At 44.6% G+C, this 19,311-nt stretch overlaps 2 protein-coding genes across 2 annotated transcripts in view; one reads left to right on the top strand and one right to left on the bottom strand.

Annotated features, from left to right (window-relative positions):
• LOC129051704 (uncharacterized) overlaps positions 1 to 7,584 on the bottom strand; it is a 43,369-nt gene extending 35,785 nt beyond the window's left edge. Inside the window, exons 1-4 of the mRNA XM_054538226.2 lie at positions 7,363 to 7,584; positions 7,093 to 7,305; positions 4,524 to 6,975; positions 3,662 to 3,802 (exon numbers count right to left, since the gene is read on the bottom strand). Of these exons, the coding sequence (XP_054394201.2) occupies positions 5,809 to 6,975; positions 7,093 to 7,305; positions 7,363 to 7,584 (1,602 nt within the window). The 3' untranslated portion in view covers positions 3,662 to 3,802; positions 4,524 to 5,808. The remainder of the gene's footprint in view (positions 1 to 3,661; positions 3,803 to 4,523; positions 6,976 to 7,092; positions 7,306 to 7,362) is intronic.
• Positions 7,585 to 8,408: 824 nt separating this feature from the next.
• TGIF1 (TGFB induced factor homeobox 1) lies at positions 8,409 to 15,020 on the top strand. The gene is given in 4 exon segments (XM_054537692.2): positions 8,409 to 8,837; positions 8,840 to 9,001; positions 12,970 to 13,196; positions 13,975 to 15,020. Coding segments are annotated over 4 exon segments (1,200 nt in total). The 5' UTR covers positions 8,409 to 8,602; the 3' UTR covers positions 14,551 to 15,020.
• Positions 15,021 to 19,311: the final 4,291 nt, after the last annotated feature.

Raw genomic sequence — 19,311 nt, 5'->3', positions numbered from 1 at the left:
ACTCCTACAGATATGCTCACAGAAGCCCCAAAAGATCTGCATAGAAACTAACATTCTGTTGGGCCCAGCTGGTTCATTATCAGTATGCCCCAGTACACAATCAGAAGGGGCTCTTCTAATTGGTTGATGCGCGTATTCTATCAGTTGTTAAATATTTCAAATGTAATTGCACTATCTTTTTGTGCTGAGTTACACATTGGAAACAATTAAATGCTCATTACTAAGAAAATACATGAAAAAACAAATTGCAGAATATTAGTATTGTTTAGATTATTGGCCCATGGGTTATACTGGCAGGATAAATTAATTAACTCCCACAGACTTCAACTTCTTCATCTGTAAGATGGGGATAATAATACTTTTTTTTTTTTTCCAGATGGGGTTTCGCTCTGTCTCCCAGACTGGAGAACAGTGGTGCAATATAGCTCACTGCAGCCTTGAACTTCCAGGCTCTGTAGGCTCTAACTCTATGCACTACAGGTGTATACCACCAAGCCCAGCCAATATAATATGAAAATAATAATAATGAGTACTTTTTTTTTTGAGATGTAATTTCATTCTGTTACCTAGGCTAGAGTGCAATGGCGCAATCTTGGCTCACTCCACCTCCCAGGTTCAAGTGAATTCTCGTGCCTCAGCCTCCCGAGTAGCTGGGATTACAGGCTCCCACCACCATGCCTGGCTAATTTTTGTATTTTTAGTAGAGATGGGGTTTCACCATGTTGGCCAGGCTGGTCTCGAACTCTTGACCTCAGATGGTCGCCCGCCTTGGCCTCCCAAAGTGCTGGGATTACAGGCATGAGCCACTGCACCTGGCCATGAGTACTTCTTAGGGTTGTTTTAAGGAATAAATAAAATAAAAGAAGGAAAGTATTTGCACACTGCCTGGCATGCTGTATACAATAAATGACTGTATTCTTTCTTTCTTTTTTTTTTTTTTTTTTGAGATGGAGTCTAGCTCTTTCACCCAGGCTGGAGTGCAGTGGCACAATCTCGGCTCACTGCAACCTCCACCTCCCGGGTTCAAACGATTCTCCTGCCTCAGCCTACCGAGCAGCTGGGACTACAGGCGCGTGCCACCACTGTGCCACCATGCCCAGCTAATTTTTGTATTTTTAGTAGAGACGGGTTTCACCATATGGGCCAGGCTGGTCTCAAGGTCCTGACCTCATGATCCACCTGCCTCGGCCTCCCAAAATGCTGGGATTACAGGCGCGAACCATTGCACCCGGTCTGTATTCTTATTTTTAATTATTCTTATAGTCTCATTTTCTTTTCTTTTTTTTTTTAGTGTCTTTTTAAAAATTTTCAAACTTTAATTTACATTTGGTGGTACATGTGAAGGTTTCTTAAATAAGAAAACATGTTACAGGGTTTGTTGTACATATTATTTCATCATCCAGATATTAAGCCCAGTACCCAAAATTTCTGCTCCTCTCCCTCCTCCCACCTTTCTCACTCCAGTAAACCCCAGTGTCTGATGTTTCCTTCTTTGTGTTCGTAAGTTCTTATCATTTAGCTCCCATATAGTCTCACTTTCATGCATTATTCATTAGATAAATATTGGGTACCTATGATGTGTTAGGCACTGTGTTAAGTGCATAAAGGTTTTGTTTGTTTTTGTTTTTTGTTGTTGTTTTTGAGACGGAGTCTCGCTCTGTCACCCAGGCTTGAGTACAGTGGTGCGATCTCGGTTCACTTACGTGCATAAATATTTAATAATGAAAATTTTTTAAAAATAAAATAAAAAACAAATTTAAAAAAAGATTTAATAATGAACATACATTTGAGTGGGAGGTCAGAGGGAAAAAACCAAGCCAACAGTCAAATAAGCAAAATATTTGAAAACTGTGATGTTATGGAAGAAATAAAGGATTGAGCTAGATTTGTGGTTCTGAACCAGGGGTGATCCCCCTCCCCCATTTCTATCCCCATGGAACATCTGCCAACATGTGGAGACATCTGTGTTTGTCACAACTTGGGGGAAGGATGCTACTGGCACACACTGGTTAGTGTCCAGGGACGTTGCTAAATATCCTACAATGCACAGGACAGCCCCACAAGAATGATCCAGCCCCAAATGTCAACAGGGCTATGGTTGAGAACCCCTGAGCTACACGATGTCAGTGGGGCTAATTTAGGTCAGGTGATCAGCGAAGACTCCTCTAAGAAGTAAATTTAGGCCTAGCCTTGACTGGTGAGAAACTGTCAGAGGAGCAACAAGCAGTGAAGGAACATCCCCGGTAGAGGGGACTTGGGAACAAATAACAATGGAAAACCCATTACATTTGTGCATAATATACAAATACCTAAATGAAGAATGGAAGGGGGCAGTTACCAGGTCGGCCATGTCTCACTTAGTATATTCTTTCTTGCTTGAATTTTTTAGAACTTTTTTTGTAGTTAAAAAATGAGAAGAAAAGCAAAAAAAAAAAAAAAAAAAAAAGCTCAGACAGATTGAAAGAGAGCTTCTTGGAAAACTGGAGGTAGATTTCAGAGCACAACCCCCCACAGTGTTCAGGAGGCCCTGGCGTCCCTGGCATAATCTGAGGTCAGTTTCTGCCCTCCACATCCATCTGACCTTCTGAAATGACAAGATTTCCCAGAGACCACTTGATTTATAATCAGATAATTTATGTTGGGTACCCAGTTTTATGCCTTTTAACTTTGTTATATTTGGATGTGTTAAGTGATCTTGACTTTTTAAAAAAATAACTAACATCACTAGTTTGGGCATTAAGTGAGATTAAATAAGTGTTTCATAAATTGTAAAGAATAATATAGACACAGATGTTGAGAATAAGGAGAGTGAAGCCTGTGCTCAAGGAATTATCTTTCCGTTTTTTTTGTTTTTGTTTTTGAGACAGAGTCTTGCTCTGTCACCCAGGCTGGAGTGCAATGGCGCGACTTCAGCTTACTGCAACCTCAGTCTCCCAGGTTCAAGCAACCCTCCTGTCTCAGCCTCCCAAGTAGCTGGGACTACAGTCACATGCCACCACGCCCGGCTAATTTTTGTATTTTTAGTAGAGATGGGGTTTCACCATATTGGTCAGGCTGGTCTCAAACTCCTGACCTCAGGCGTGAGCCACAGCGCCTGGCCTATCTTTCCGTTTTATCCCCTGGATTCCAAAACTCATTTGGGTAAAGAGAAGTGATGACTTAGCTACAGAGAAGAAAGGAGGGCTGGGAAGGGAAGTGCAGGCTAGGAAAAGTGACTAAAAACAAAAGTAGTAGCACCAGTTACATTATTCATGCAAAGGAAGCTGAGGAGAATTATCCTGATGGGGCTGATAAAATCACCTTAAGATGGCTCTAGGCGAGCCCCAGGCTCTTAAGACAATGGTCAGCTCTTTCTTAAGCAGTCCAAGACCCTCTGACCTGAGATGTGACTAGATGATTACAGACCTCTTGTCCAGTGTTTAGAGCCTAGCTGTCTGCATATTTTATAAAGATATCTGCCTTCCAGAGACTGGAAGTAAAAGAGATCCAATGACTGGGTGAGTCACCCTTTCTCCACCTAGAACACAGTCCTTGATGGGAATCATGCTTCATCAATTGTTGAGTAGAAGAAACAAATACATCCTCCAATCTTCACTTGGTGGACCTGGCATCAAAAAATAATCATATTAAGTGCATTTATTAGTACACTTTTCTGGCTTACCTGCCTTTCCAAGTTTCTATTTGAGTTCTTGCCTTTGAAGGGTTTGCAGGCCGTGAAAAGTAACTTAACTTTTTAACAACTTTCTTTGCTTGGCCTTGAGGCAGCTTCAGAAGATAAGACACCAAAAGGAACTATGTGTGCCTGGAGAGAAAAAGAATAATGGTGAAAAACGTTTATCAGCAGCCTCTGCCAGCACCAAGCAACGCCTCAATTTTACTCAAGCAATTTCCCAATTCAATTAACATTCATATGAATCAGCAAATAATATGCAGCAAATTTGAATCTATGTACTTAAAAAAAAAAAAAAAGCACTGGAAAGAATCTTAAAAGTCATTGAATACGTTTTATAGCAAGGCCCTGAGACTGGAAGGGACTGACAGAGCTAGAACTGAAACTTGTTTTTCCACCTCGAGAAAAACGAATCAACAAAAAATACCCTAAGCAATTGCTGGTATCTGAAGCCCACTTTTTTGAGGCTGTTCCCTTTGTTACGTTGCGCTGACCCTAGACACTTTCTTCCCAGAATGCACCAAGTTTCCAAAACTCCAAACAAGTTTGGGATCAGCGTTGGTTGAGGGGAGGCAGTGGGTGTGCATCTACGGGGGCGGTTGGGCTATAAGCTTTCGCTGCATCACAGAATTGTGCCAGTGTTTCTCTCTGGAGTGCCTCGCCAGCTTTAATAACTGTTTGGATATGACTTGCTCGGGCAAAAGGTGTGCATTGGCCCGATCAAGCCTGACTTCTAGCCAAGGTGAGTTCACATCTCCATTTTTTCCTCCCCCTAATTTGAAAGAGGCTTTTAATTGTCTCCGCCCCTCCCCCCTCCCCCTGGAAAGTTTGTTTTCAAGCTATAAACCCTTACCAATTCTCGGTTTCCATCTCGGTTGCCTAAGAATCGCAGTCATTAGCCAAGTGCACTTGGACGAAAGCAAAGCTACCTTTGTGTACATAATGAGAGCCACCGCGTGGCCAAGGAGAACCACAGGGAAGAGGGAAACATTTTTGTCTCGAGCTGGCTAAAGCGGGCGGGGGGAGGCAGGGTTAAACCGACCGAAGGCGTGTTTTGTGGAGTGGCTTTGAAAGCGGCCGAGGCAGCCGAAGCCGCTTTCGAAGTTAGCAAACAAAGCGTCTCCCCAGTAACCGCCCGGTTCCAGACGAGGCTCCTGCCACTCAGGCCGCGGAGTCGCAGCGTCGCCCAGCCCCCGGCTCCTCCTCCCTGCGTCTCTCCTCCCTCAGCTCCCGGCTCCCCAGCGGATATGAGCCACCAATCCCAGCCACAAACAACCCTTCAAATGAAATAGCGAGGCGGCCCTCTAACGGGCGGCGGGGGCGCTGGCCCCCTCCCTCCGCCACATCTGTCCCGCACCGGGCGCAGCAGCTGATTCATCTGCAGCCAGGTCCGGGAAGGAACTGTGCTCCCGGCAGTTGCAGGGCAGCGTCCGGGCGGGTGGCTTCTCCCCAGGACCACGTTCCCCCCGAGCCGTTTTAGATGTGTGTTCTCTTCTGTGCCGAGCAGTCAGCAAACCACAGAAGAAAAAAATCGTAAGGTTGCTGCCTTCTTAGAGAGACGCTTTTTTCCCCTGTTGATTCATTTTAGTCCTGTAATTGGAAAAACCACCCAGGCTTTTTAAACTCTGGCCTCCACGCATTCTAGGGGCGGGGGTATCTTATTTTTTTTTTTTTGAGGGAGGGTGGCAGGCTGGCTCTAATTTTCGGCGTAATCCTGAAACAGACGCTCCAAAGTCGAGTTAGTTATCCCTTGGCCGTCTTAGTACTCCTCGGGTTTAATCTTATTTCCACAGTTTCTTCTGCCGGGATCTCCACCGAGGTTACCGAACAAAAACAGCACAGAGCCCAGACTGGAGGCAGACCCGGGCGCTGTCTCTGCTAGGCTTATTTACGTTTGGGGCTTTTCTTTCCTTTTTTTAAAGTGATGAGGGAAGTCTCATTGTGTGGCATGTGACAGTTCCTTTGCTTCAAAACAACAGGACGTAACCACGCGAAAACTAGAACCAGAGGAGGGGACATGCGTTTCTTTAAGTCAGCCAAACGGCATCTGGTCTCTGAAAGCGCAATTTCATCAAGAAACTTCTGTTGGATCCCTCCTAACTGTGGACCAAAATAAGTCAACAGGAACGGGTGTTTACTTAATGGCTAGTTTCTGTTTGAAATACCGGAGGGGAGGAGGGATCCCCTAGCAGGGTTCCAATCCTAAGAGTAGACACTGTTGACCGAAACAGATGAGCAGCCACGGCGTGGTCACCCTTTAGCCATAAAAGTGACCGCTGCCGGGGTCTGGCGACTAGGGGTGTCAGGCGGAGTCTTGGCGAGGCGTGCGCGCGCCCGGCCGTCCCCGGGCAGAGAAGTTTAAAGAGCATGTGAGCATGACAAGTGTCTGTCCGCAACGTGTCAGATTTCGAAACTGCCTTGCAATCCAGTCCGGAACTCGCAGCTTTAGCCCGGGGGAACAGACGTTCGCTTAGGCTGTGTCTCTTCATTCCCCCCCCCCGCCGCCCCACCCCCGCCGACCTCCCACTGTTGCTGCTGGAGGAAGAGCCCCGGGAGGAGAAGGGTGCGCCGCGCCGCGCCCGCGTGTCAATGGCAGCCGCGCATTCTGGAAGAAGTTGGTTCTTGTCTCGAATACTTTTCCTCCCGTGTCCCGCCCCTTGAATCAGAGGCGGCTGTCTTGTGCGGCTAGAGCAGGGACAGCAGAGTTCGGGGCAGCTGTCAAAAACGAGACGGGGAGGCTTTTCTTCCCTGGGGTGGAGGAGGGAAGGAGGGAGGTGTCCTTTTTTCCATCTGTTGCAGTTTCCGAACCAAACGCACCCTCGCCAGCCCCGGGAAGAAAGGCCCAAGGGAGAAACCTGGGGCGCTCGGCTGGTGCCCCCACCGCCGGGCGAGGGATGCGGGCGGTCCGTGCACGGCAGGCGGAAAGGATCGTGTTTCTGGACCCGGCCACCCCCCGCGTCCGCAACGCCGCCCCCGAGGGACGAGTGACAGCGGCCGCCGCGCTCGGTCCAGTCTTCCCGGCTGGAAGGTGAGGGGGAGGGGCGGAGGAGCGGCGGGGCGGGAGGGGGACGGGACGGGCGGCTGGGGGCGGAGGCAGGACCTCCTGTACCTTCCCTCCTCTCCTCTCTCACTCTGACAGCGCCGAGGTGCGCCGAGCAGGAGCAGGGAACAAAGGAGCGGAGAGGGGAGGGGAGAGAGTTGGGCGAGGGAGAGCCCCCGGCCGGCTGCCAGAAGATCCCGGCGGGAGGAAGCCCAAGTGTCACTTGAATTCCACCCAAGGAGCGGGCGCCTGGGATCAGAGCGCCCTGTTAGCAATAACGGCTGGAGCACGTCCTACAAGTTACGGGAGAGTCGGCTGTGAAGGAGACCGTTCGCTTGTCCCCTGTGTCCCCGCTCCTGGCCCCTCCAGACCCCAGCCTTGCCTCGCGCTGGGAGGGGAGATCCAGAATGAAAGGCAAGAAAGGTAAGGCGGCCGCGGGCTGCGCGCACCAGGAGGCGCGAGTCCGGGGAAACGTGCTGGCCGGGCCGCGCCGCGCGGAGTCACTTGGTGGACTTTTCCGCCCAGGGGCTCTCATGCTGGAGTGGCGGCCGTGCTCTTTGTTGAGGCTGCGTCTGAAACGGCAGCGGCTGTTTTCCTGCTAGACACAACACGAGGGGCTGTTGTGGGGCGAGCCTCTCCACGCTGCTGGCACGTTGTCAAGAAACACGCTCAGCGCCTTGTTTGTGCGCCTGCAAGTTTCATTGTCTCCGCCGACACCCCACGCTTGGCCCAGCCGCCGCGTGGCTTCTCGCTCTTTCTCGCGTGCTGGGGATATGGGGTCCGAGTAGGGAGGACCCAGCACCTGGTTTTTCCCGATCCGGACCCGAGGCGGCCGGGGCCGCGGGACCGCCGCGCCTTTGTCTGAAAGTTCCATTCCTAGGCTCCCCCTGCCCCCGCCGCCCCCCTACTCCCAGCCGGGCCCTAGCACTGTTCTTTAGGGATGTGGTGTTTTTACGATCGAAGGAATGCGATTCTGGACCCCCTCATCGCCCTCGGGTGTAAACAGCTTTGGAAAGCCAGACTTTTACAAATCCCCAGTCTCTGAAAGTTTTCCCACGATGAATTTTGGGGCAGGAGGAAGAGTTAGGACCCAGGGCCAGCAGCTTCAAGCAGCATGAAGTCAAAATGCGTCCAAATGTGACAAGCAGGCTTGGTTGTAAGTGCAAAGAGCAAGGCTGTCATTGTTTCCACGAAGCGTTCTGGAAGCTTTACAACTAAAACTTGCCGTCAGTTTGGTTTAAAAACAAACTACACCGGAGGGGGACGGGGGGTGGAGAAACCACACACAACACCCCGAAAGGTCAAAGAATGTGAAGTCCCTTTTGAAGTTAACTTTTGAGTCCCTGGCTGGGAGGTCCCCCGAGTGTTCCGCCGTGGGCTGGAGGTGGCGTTTCTGTTGTGATTTATGTGGAGTGGTTCAAAACAGAAGTTAATCACTCGGGAAGCGGACGGGAGGGGCGGCGCTACTGCGCATGCCCGGGAGCCGCCTGGAGTTTGGAACTCCACATTCTTTCAGACCCGGCCCGCTGGGGGGCGTTCCTGAGGGGGTAGCCGCAAGGCCAGCGGGGTTCCTTCGGCTGCGTTTCTGTGGGAGGCCCTGAAACGCAAGGAGCTTCCCTCTGCCGCCAGGCTTTCCCAGCGAGAGTGAAATTAAACTTGAAACTCGGATCAACTGGTAGTCGTTGTTGGTAGAACGCCCTAAGGACCCCTCCCCGAGGGACGGAGGGAGGACTCGGGACAGGGAATTGGCCCTGGGAGAAAACGCGCGGGGAGCGTCCGAGACGCCCCGTGAAAGCCGTGCCGACCCTTGGGAGGGTTGACAGGTCTAGAGAGACGCGCTGTCTGTTGTGGTGGGCCTCCCCGGAATAAGTGAGGGGCTCTGTGTTTCGAGGATGGTTCTAGCGCAGAGCCGGGCGTCCGCCGGCGTGGGCTCCCCGCATTGTTCGGGCTCTGGCGGGGGCGGCTCTGATTACTTTCCATGGCCCGCCCCCCACCCCGGGAATCCCCAGTGCTCCTTTTCCACGGCTTTTCTGGCGTCCCCCCGACTCTCCCGCGGCACTTTGGCCTACCTTCCCCCAGCGCCCTGGTCCTCCCTGGAGACCACCTCTGCACTCCCAGGGTCCTCCTGCCCCCACCCCCACCGGCGCGTCGCCCACAGCCGCGTGCCCTCTCCCCGGAGCTGGGGACCAAGGCTGGGCCCCGCCGGCCGCATCGGTGGGAACTTCCGCGGTCCCCATCCCAGGGCGCACAGGGTCCAGCTCCTCGGCGCCGACTCATGGAAACAATGAAAGGTGACGGGCTGAAGGGGAAACTTTGCGACTGGTTCAGGGCTTGTCGGGGGAGCCGAGGCTGCCGAGGTTACCCGGGTTTCTTTCCCCTTTTAGGTTTCCCTGGCGAGTCGTCTGGGGTGGGCAGGCCCCTGAAAAAGTGGGATTCACGGCCTCATTTCTAGTTTCTTGGGTCCTGGAGTTCCTTTGCTTGTGCTAACTCGTGCAGTGTGCGGGCCGGCCTGTTTCACTTGAGGCCGAGGAACTCTCAAGAACAAAAGCTACTTGCTTTTCCTCCTTGGGCCCCTCCCTCTCCTCGTGCTCCTCCGCGGTCCTCCCCTAAAACTACCTGGGGCGGGGGGGGAGCCTTCCCCGTCGGCTCTGGAAAGACTCCTGAGGAAGTCGAGCCCTCATTACTGTCTTGTCTTATAAAAGTCTGCAAATCTTTTCAAGTTTTCTTAAAACAAGTGCACTTTCAGCTCCATTCCTGAGCCCGGGGTTTGGTAAGCCTGGTTTGTGATAATAGTGTGTCTTCCCAGAAAGCTGAGAGTGACGCCAAAAGATCTCCCAAAATGACTTTAAAACAATGAGAAGGATCGATAAGGAAAATCCACTAAGTCTTTTTGCTCCCAGTTTTTAACTGTTGAATTCCTGCTTTGGGATTGCTCTTTGGCTGGGGTAGCCAACCACACCTTGGATTTGGTGGCTTGAGTGTTCAATTCCTGTTGCTTCTCCCAAGGAGATACTGATTTTTTTTTTTTTTCTTTTGTTCCTGGAGACCGGGTCCGGCTATGTTTCCCAGGCTGGTCTCGAACTCCTGGGCTCAAGAAATCCTCTCGCCTTGGCCTCCCAAAGTTCTGGGATTACAGGCAAGAGACATTGCTCCCAGCTCAAAGGAGAACTTCTGGTCGGGAAACTTGTTGAGTTAAATTTGCTTTTTCCTAATTGTGCATCTCGACTTTTCCCATCAATCTTATTTCTAGAGTTTCTTTACAACCAGTGTCTCCCTGCCTCCCTGTCTCATGATGTTACCGAGCTATTCAGAAAAGAAAGTGCAGGGCTGGGCGCGGTGGTTCACGCCTGTAATCCCAGCACTTTGGGAGGCCTAGGCGAGCAGATCATCTGAGGTCGGTAGTTCGAGACCAGCCTGACCAACATGGAGAAACCCCGTCTCTACTAAAAACACAAAATTAGCCGGGCGTGGTGGCTCTTGCCTGTAATCCCAGCTATTCGGGAGGCTGAGGCAAGAGAATCGCTTGAACCCGGGAGGCGGAGGTTGCGGTGAACCGAGGTTGCCGCATTGCGCTCCAGCCTGGGTGACAAGAGCGAAACTCTGTCTCAAAAAAAAAAAAAAAAAAGTGCAGGAACAAGGTCGCTGCTTAGAGCGGTGGGATCCTCAGGCCATGTTGTGGCTTTCTACACAACATTTCCTTGTATGTGGATAGCGTGAAAGAAGCTTGTGATCCTGCCCCCACCCTCCCCACCGCCACATTTTTTAAAGTGTAAGCAAAGCAAGACGTTTGGAAACAAGTCTTAACCGGGAAACTTTTCAAAAGCGCTGTTACAATAGGAAATGAGTAAGGAGGAAAAAAGTCTTTGTTTTTCCAAGCTGAGCCACAACCAGGAGGGAGAGTTTTAATGAAAACAGTCCTGACAGCAGCAAACGTGGTTTTACTGCAGTGAAATATCAGCTGGCGTAGCCAAGGCACTGAAGTCTTAACTTCCTGTTACTTCAGCTTTTGTGCACATATTGGAAATATTTGTTAAGAGTTCCAGAGGCCTGGCATTCATTTATTTAAATGAACTGAGACCAGAGTAAAGTCGCGCTGCAGTTTGGTGTTGCTTAACTGAAACCTGCTTTTGTGTGTCACTAACCTATTCTGAAAGATCAGGCTTCTTGTCAAACTAGGCAAGCAGATCAAAGGGCAGCCTTCAGGGGCTTTTTTTGTTTCAAACTCTTTGTGATTACCAACTTACAGTTGGGAATTCACTGTTCAATGAGCAAATTTTCACACTTTTTCTAGATTAAAAAAAGGAAGGAGATAATAGCCTTCAGAAGAATGTCTGGCTTTTCAGACGTTGGAGAGTTTAAACAAATTGCTTTATTCAAATTTGCTTTAGTCATTTAATTAACTTGACACTTTTTTTAAAAGTTCGATTTCTTTAATTATTAAAGCCAATGTGAGACAGGAACTCAGCTATAATTTCTTTAAGCTATTTTATTAATAGTTCTTCACCCAAATTTCAATATGGGTTTTGAAAGTCTCATCTTGCCAATAGTGAAAGTAGTTTCAGTTTTAAATGGGCACTTTTAAAAAACTTTTTAAAAACTTAAATCATCAGGGGAGGGGAATTTCAAATACATGGCAGTTAAAACTTAGGATTCTTGTGCGGTTTATTTGTAGCTGTTTATTAAGCTGTGAGCTAAAGTGAATTTGCAAGATCATCCACCTCTTTGTTAGAACTTGCTTTACTTTGTCTTTGGAGAGTTCTGCCTTTTGTAGGAATACCCTGCAGCACCTTCTGCCCCCTGCAGTCCAAAACTAAAAATGTGTCACCAAGTCAGAGTCAATCAAAAGGGTGGGAAAAATTCCTTTAAAAAACATGGTGTTTAGCTTAAGAGGAATATTCCGTTTTTATTTCCTGTCAAGGGGAACTGGCTCCATTAAGGTCAAGTCATATTTTCAACCAAAATTACATACTACAGAGGAAAGAGCATACAAAGCTAAAAATGCTTACCTTTACATTTTTGTTGTTTTAATTACTTCCCCTAATATAGAAGTACTGATTTTTTTCAAGCATGCCATTGTTTGTAATTCATTTCTGTTTTTAAGAGTCTAGATTGTCTACAAGCAAAAGAATGTATTTCTTTAGTCATTCGGAGTTAGCCTGCTGTAGTTTTTGAAAGGTGGAATTAATAGCGTTTGTTATTTAATTTTTTTTAAGTTCAGAATGATGTTTAAATATCTGTAAAGGCCAGTTCTGAAGCTTTATTGAACCCAGTCCATCTGTGATTTAAATATTCTCTATGGCTTGTGAATTCTTAAAATTTCTGGCAGGATTAAAGTACTTACAGCCAAAAGAGCTTCCTCTGGGGCTTGCATATTCAGTTTCCTTTGTCATGTAATCATTTAAGACTAAACTCTGCTTATTGATATGTAGTATTCTATTCTAGGTTGAGATCAAACTGGTAGCTGAAATTTAGGAGACATTTTTAATTCATTTAGTATTAGGCATCTTTTGACCTTACTAAAGTACCAGTAATAGAAAAATATTTTTATGTGATGAAACTGAAAACATCAGTGGTCGTATTTAATAAAAGGTGACTAGTACTGCCCATTTAAAGTAGATGTCTAACTTTGAATAAATGTAGATAGCAATGAATAAGAAATGACCATGCATGGTGTTAGCAGAAAATTTTAACATGTGTTTTACCTTTAGAATGTTAACTGAGTTCAGTGTAGTATGTAATTTTCCTTCCTTATATCCGTGAAAAAGAAATGTACAAGTGCTCCCTTTTATTTCAAACCTTCAGTAGAGGAAGGAGGAAGAGTAACATTTGAAATGTACATTAGGATACTGGTTAGGTTGTTTTTCCTAGTTAGCACTGATCTTAGAAAGAAGGTTGGTAGGCACATTGCAACTTCCTGTTTCAAATGTGGCAGGTTATTCATTTTGGGTGCAGTTTGTCTCCTCCAATGATTAGACGAAAGAGTTTTCGAAGCATCATTCAAAAGGAATGTGAGAAGTTAATGAATGCTAGAGGAAAGCGGCTGAGAAAAGGCATCTGGCGTTTGGTTGAGAACCTCCCATGTGGTGCTAGTCAAATTACTTTTACTTGGACCCTGAATTCAGGACAGAAAACACTGCTCCTTCTCCTCGCTCTCAGTTGTTGGGAAGGCATGGTTACATTGAATGGTCAGCGTAAGTGAGCTTTGCAATAGTTGCTGTGCTTATAAAGCAATTGACAACTGGCCCTTGTCCTTTCCTAGGTATTGTTGCAGCATCTGGCAGTGAGACTGAGGATGAGGACAGCATGGACATTCCCTTGGACCTTTCTTCATCCGCTGGCTCAGGCAAGAGAAGGAGAAGGGGCAACCTACCCAAGGAGTCTGTGCAGATTCTTCGGGATTGGCTGTATGAGCACCGTTACAATGCCTATCCTTCGGAGCAAGAAAAAGCATTGCTGTCCCAGCAAACACACCTGTCTACATTACAGGTAAAGAAAGAGAGCATGAGGTTTACGGATGCATTTTTATTTTCAAAGTCATTTTATGGCATTCCTGTGTGTCAAGTCATTAAGCTCCTTGCCACTTACAGAAGGAATATCTTTTTATTGTAAACTTGATAGTGTTAAAAGCTAATAACTAGCTATTTAGAGAACACAAACACTTGACAGTCATCTATCAGATAGCATTTCCTTTAATGCCTAAAAGAACCTTCCTTTATGCAACAGACATTAAAAGGAGGTTAAACCTTACTCTATTGTCCAGGAAACTGGTTTGATATTTAAACAAGGATGACTTCAGTGAGGTAATTCATGTTATGTCTGTTGACATAGTCATTTGAACTGGGAAAAATCAGTTACTGGGAGGAGTGGCCCTTTTCATAAGGAGAGGTTTTTCCTGTAGTTGATTAACTTAAATGTTGGGGCAGTAGGTGATAGGTTAAAATGGGGAGAGTTAAAAGGTAATCCTCTCTCTCAAATCATTTTTAAGCATTTGAGATTTTATATCTTTTTCTTTGTCCTGAAAAGGTTTAAGGATGAAGAGACAAAAAAGGAAATTTGTATTAGAAACCAGAAGGTTTATGACAGGTGGTAGCTTGCTTTCTTGGCGGAGCTCAAATACCTTGAAATAACATTGTAAGTTCGGATAAGCCTTTTCATCCTTTTTTAATACAGAGAGCAAAATCAATTAGGTACCCCATAGAACATTCTCAGAACCCGTTGGCTGAGTGAATGAGGAAAGTGTTAAAGCGTACCGATATGATTTCAGGTCTGTAACTGGTTCATCAACGCCCGCCGCAGGCTCCTCCCTGACATGCTGAGAAAGGATGGCAAAGATCCAAATCAGTTCACAATTTCCCGCCGTGGGGCCAAGATTTCTGAAACAAGCTCTGTGGAGTCCGTGATGGGCATCAAAAACTTCATGCCAGCTCTAGAGGAGACCCCATTTCATTCCTGTACAGCTGGGCCAAACCCAACCCTAGGGAGGCCACTGTCTCCTAAGCCGTCATCCCCGGGATCAGTTTTGGCTCGTCCATCAGTGATCTGCCATACCACTGTGACTGCATTGAAAGATGTCCCTTTCTCTCTCTGCCAGTCGGTTGGTATGGGACAAAACACAGATATACAGCAGATAGCGGCCAACAACTTTACAGACACCTCTCTTATGTACCCAGAGGACACATGTAAATCTGGACCAAGTACAAATACACAAAGTGGTCTTTTCAACACTCCTCCCCCTACTCCACCGGACCTCAACCAGGACTTTAGTGGATTTCAGCTTCTAGTGGATGTTGCACTCAAACGGGCTGCAGAGATGGAGCTTCAGGCAAAACTTACCGCTTAACCCATTTTCAAGCAAAACAGTTCTCAGAAATGTCATGATTGCCGGGGTGAAGGCAAGAGATGAATTGCATTATTTTATATATTTTTTATTAATATTTGCACATGGGATTGCTAAAACAGCTTCCTGTTACTGAGATGTCTTCAATGGAATACAGTCATTCCAAGAACTATAAACTCAAAGCTACTGTAGAAACAAAGGGTTTTCTTTTTTAAATGTTTCTTGGTAGATTATTCATAATGTGAGATGGTTCCCAATATCATGTGATTTTTTTTTTTCCTCCCCTTCCCTTTTTTTGTTATTTTTTCCGACTGTGCAATACTTAGAGAACCTATAGCATCTTCTCATTCCCATGTGGAACAGGATGCCCACATACTGTCTAATTAATAAATTTTCAATTTTTTTCAAACAAGTGTGAATCTAGTTGATTGATGCCTTTTTTTCATGACATAATAAAGTATTTTCTTTAAAAATTGTTGTAATTCAGAGTATTTCTGTTGAGGGAGGCGCTTCTTAAAAATGAGTAGGAATATAGCACCCCAGTGAGCAGGAAGCTGGGGGGGTAGGGTGCAGTGTTAGGGGGTGTCACCAGCTCTTTGAAAACCTGTGGACAACAAGCCAGTTTGCATAAACAGGATGTGTGATATTTACTCTTGATAGGAGGCATAGCAGCCCCTTAGAGCTTTACTTAAACTGCATGGCAAATTGAAATGAATCATTTCAGTGTTTAGCTAGCCACTAAATCCCTTGCTGATCTGTCCTGCATAGTTTAAAACATGGCCATGTTATAAAGAAAAGTCTTGAAGCATCCGGTTATTGCTGAGTTTTCAGAAGAAAACAACGCAAGCAATCTCTTGCCTTTTTTCCACGTTACCCTTTAAAATAACTTTTGTTCAGTGGTACATTTAGTCAAGGCGTTTGTATTCAAATGTAGCATAGTATTTGCAGAGAAATTACCTTTTAAAACATCTCAAAATATTTTCTAAAATGATGAAATAAACAGTGGGGTTCTGTCTATGGTGGGATTGTTAGTTTTATTAGGTGAGTATTTTCCAAGGTCACAGTTTGTGAAAAAATGGTGCTATGTACAAGTGGAGTTTGTTGGGATAGACAATCACTTGCAAAGCTCAGATGGCCAGAAGGGAATTGGTGTTGCTCCTTTCACTTGTATGGTTGAGCAGATTTGTCACATGCCACAAAACCATTCTTTGTAGTCATGCTTAGTATGAGCTTTCTTTGTTGTTACAGTCATGTTCTTTCCAGCCCTGCCCCAGCTATGAATTGTGTAAGTGTGAGGGAGAATCAGAGCTTCAGTATTGTTTAAAGAATGTAGAAAAATACTCACAAATTTGTCTAATTTTGAAACTATTTTAGAAAGTCCCTACTGTAGAAAGAGCTAAACTCAAAGACTTTTCTTGTAAGTGAAAGAAAAAAAACTGCTGACGACTACCAAGAGGTGTAAGAAAATTAGGTGAGGGAATGTTGTGCTCTAGCCTGTAGGGTGCAGCTTCGTAGGGCACATCAGCTTAGAATGGTCTGGCCCCACCACAGAGAGTCACAGAAATAGACAAAAACCCAAAAAGTACTAGTAAAGTAAATACAAGGAACAAAATAAACATTAATAAAAATGAATGATGCAAAGGTGATCCAGAATCATTACTTGCTCCAACAGCTAGATCAAAGGCTGAACATTTTGCTTTAGTATAGATGAGGGAAATGAGCAAGTCCTAAAAGGCTTGCCCTGTTACGGTGTTTCATCACTCATACTGAAGGAGAAGGAAAGGAGCCATATGACTCATTTAAAAGAAAAACTGTAAGTCACCTTAAATTCCCTATGTTTTACTTCATTTTTTCCCTATTGAGGTTGTTACAGGTCATGGTTGATAATAGTTGACGTTGAATGAATGTAATCCATTATTTAAAAACAGGTACATTTAATTGAAAAGATAAATGTAAAAAGCTGTTCATATCAAAGCCAAATAGAAATGATTTTTATGCTTATAATTTACATGGTGCAATATACCTTTTTAATTTGTTTACTTTTCACCTATTTGTGTTTTTGAAGTTCATCCCATAGCATATAGTTTGGGTCTTGCTTTTTTATTTAGTCTAATGATCTCTGCCTTTTACTTAGCATTTGTCAATTTACATTTACTGTAATTATTGATATGTTTAGATTGAGTTTACCATTTGGCTTTTTTCTTTGCTCCTCTTTTCCTGCCTTCTTTCAGGTTGAATATTTTTATTATATATCATTATATCATTATTATTATATATTATATGTATCATATATTAAGGTATTATATATATGAGAATGTCAGCATTCTCATATATATAATGTCTTTTTCTCTGATTTTGTTTTAATTTTTCTCTTTAAAAAAGTATTCTTTTTTTTTTTTGAGACAAGTTCTCACTCTGTCACCCAGGCTGGAGTGCAGTGGCGTGATCTTGGCTCAGTGCAACCTCCACCTCCTGGGTTCAAGGGATTCTTGTGACTCAGCCTCCCAAGTAGCTGAGATTACAGGCATGCACCACCATGCCAGGCTAATTTTTTTGTATTTTTAGTAGAGATGGGATTTCGCCATGTTACCCAGGTTGGTCTTGAACTCCTGGCCTCAAGTGAATTGCCCTCCTCAGACTCCCAAAGTGCTGGGGTTACAGATGTGAGCCACCAAGCCTGGCCTATTTTTATAGATTTAAGGGGTACAAGTACAGTTTTGTGTTTTAATTTTTCTATTGGTTTATAAACTATACACCATATTTTTAAAATGGTTCTTCTAGGTATTACAACATACATCTTTGACCTACTACAATCCACTTAGGGTTAATATGATACAGCTTCATAAAATACAGAACCTTGCAACAGTATAGTTCCATTCACCCTCTCCTCTCTTCCTTGGTTTTTCAGATATATTACAGCTACATACATAATAAATGCAACAGTACGATGCTATCATTTTCACTTAAACAAGCGTCATTTAAATGATTAAGAGAAAAAAGAATATATCTTTTATATTTGCCAAACATTGACCATTTCTGATGTTCTTCATTGTCTCCTATAGATTTGAGTGACATCTGAGGTCTTTCCTTTTCAGCTTGAATGATTTCTTAGAGAATTGTAGTCCAGTGACAAGTTTAGGCTCATTGAAACACTTTGAAAATGAGCTCATGGAAGATGACTTTATTTCACTTTGATCTTTGAAGGATCATTTCACTGATGGGGAATTCTGGGTTGATAGCTTTTTTTCTTAGAGCACTTGGCAGGCATTTATTGTCTTTTGGCCTCCATTGTTTCTGATGAGACATCAGCTGTCATTTGTATCATTATTCTCATAAATATAATGTCTTTTTCTCTGGCTGTCTTATTTTTGAATTTCAGCAGTGTCACTAAAATGTGCCTAGGTGTGGTTTCTTTGTACTTATTTAGCTGGGGGTTCATTGAGCTTTTAGATCTGTAAATCTATGTTTTTATTTTTATTTATTTTAAAATCAAACTTGGGGAAATTTTGGCCATTTTTTCAATTTATTTCTTGCTTTCCTGTCTCCTAGAACTCCAGCAAATTTACATTAGATCACTTGAGGTTGTCCTGCATGTCTCTGAAGCTCTTTTTCCTACAGTCTTGTTTCTGTTTTAGATTGAATAATTTGTATAATTTATTTGCAATTCACTAACTCTTCTACTGTCTTCAGTCTGCTCATGAACTTATTGAGTGGACTTTCATTATAGTGCTAGTATTTTTCACATGTAAAATTTCCACTTGGTTCTTTAGCGTTCCTAATTCTGAGATTCCTCATTACTAATTATGAATATATATTCTTATAAGCATTTATAATAGCTGCCTTAAATACTTGTTTGCTAATTGTAACATGTCCTAATCAGAATCAGTTTCCATTGATTATATTTCACTTCTGTATGGGGTCACTTTTTTTTTTTTTTGCTTGTCTAGTGATTTTTTATTATATGCTGGACAGTATGGATGGTACATTAATAAAGACTATGGATTCGGCTACATTCCTCAGAACAGTTAACTTTTGTCCTCAAGCAGCTCATTCGCCTGAACTGAAACTTCAAACCATCCTGTAATGGATAGCAGCCGAAGTCTCTGATTAGTTTTCAGCTTCCGGCTGCTGCCTTTCAATGGTCCCACTGGCGTCTCCCCCGCTGCACAAACCAACTAGGGATTTGAACAAAATTTCTATTCAGAGGTTGAGATTTGCTCCTTCTTCAGTTCCCCTCTTTCCAGAATTATTCTCCTAACTTTCTTAACTTTTGCTCTGCTCTGCCCACCCCATTTCTGTTCTTGACATCTCAAGCCACTGAAGATGCAGCTTTCTGCCACCCCTAACCTTCTGAAGAATGAGGACTGCCTTCAGGCATAAAGGTACAAACTTGTACATCTTGAAGTTCTCTTCTTTTAGGGGGAGACAACCCTCCAGTTTCTGCTTTTGGTTACTCTTCAGGCCTTCAACTAGCTTTTTGTTTGTTTAACTTTTTGTTCATTCACACTTTATGATTGTTACCTGGAGGGAATTAGTCTGAAAAAGGAAAAAAAGAAAATCCACTATTACTAGAAACTAGAATTTTACTATAGTTACTTTGAAACTCCAAATCAGCGGTTCTCAAACTTAACTGAACACTGGAATCACCTAGAAAGCTAAAAAACAAAACAAAACAAAACAAAACAAAAACTGTGGCCTCGAGTTGGGAATTTTTAGAAGATCTCTTAGTAATTCCAATGCATAGACAAGACTGAGAACCATTGC

The sequence above is a fragment of the Pongo abelii genome, chromosome 17 (assembly GCF_028885655.2).
Source record: "Pongo abelii isolate AG06213 chromosome 17, NHGRI_mPonAbe1-v2.0_pri, whole genome shotgun sequence".
Classification (NCBI taxonomy): Eukaryota; Metazoa; Chordata; class Mammalia; order Primates; family Hominidae; genus Pongo; species Pongo abelii.
The sequence above is the reverse complement of the archived record's forward strand: the minus strand, read 5'-3'. Positions and strand labels throughout refer to the sequence as shown.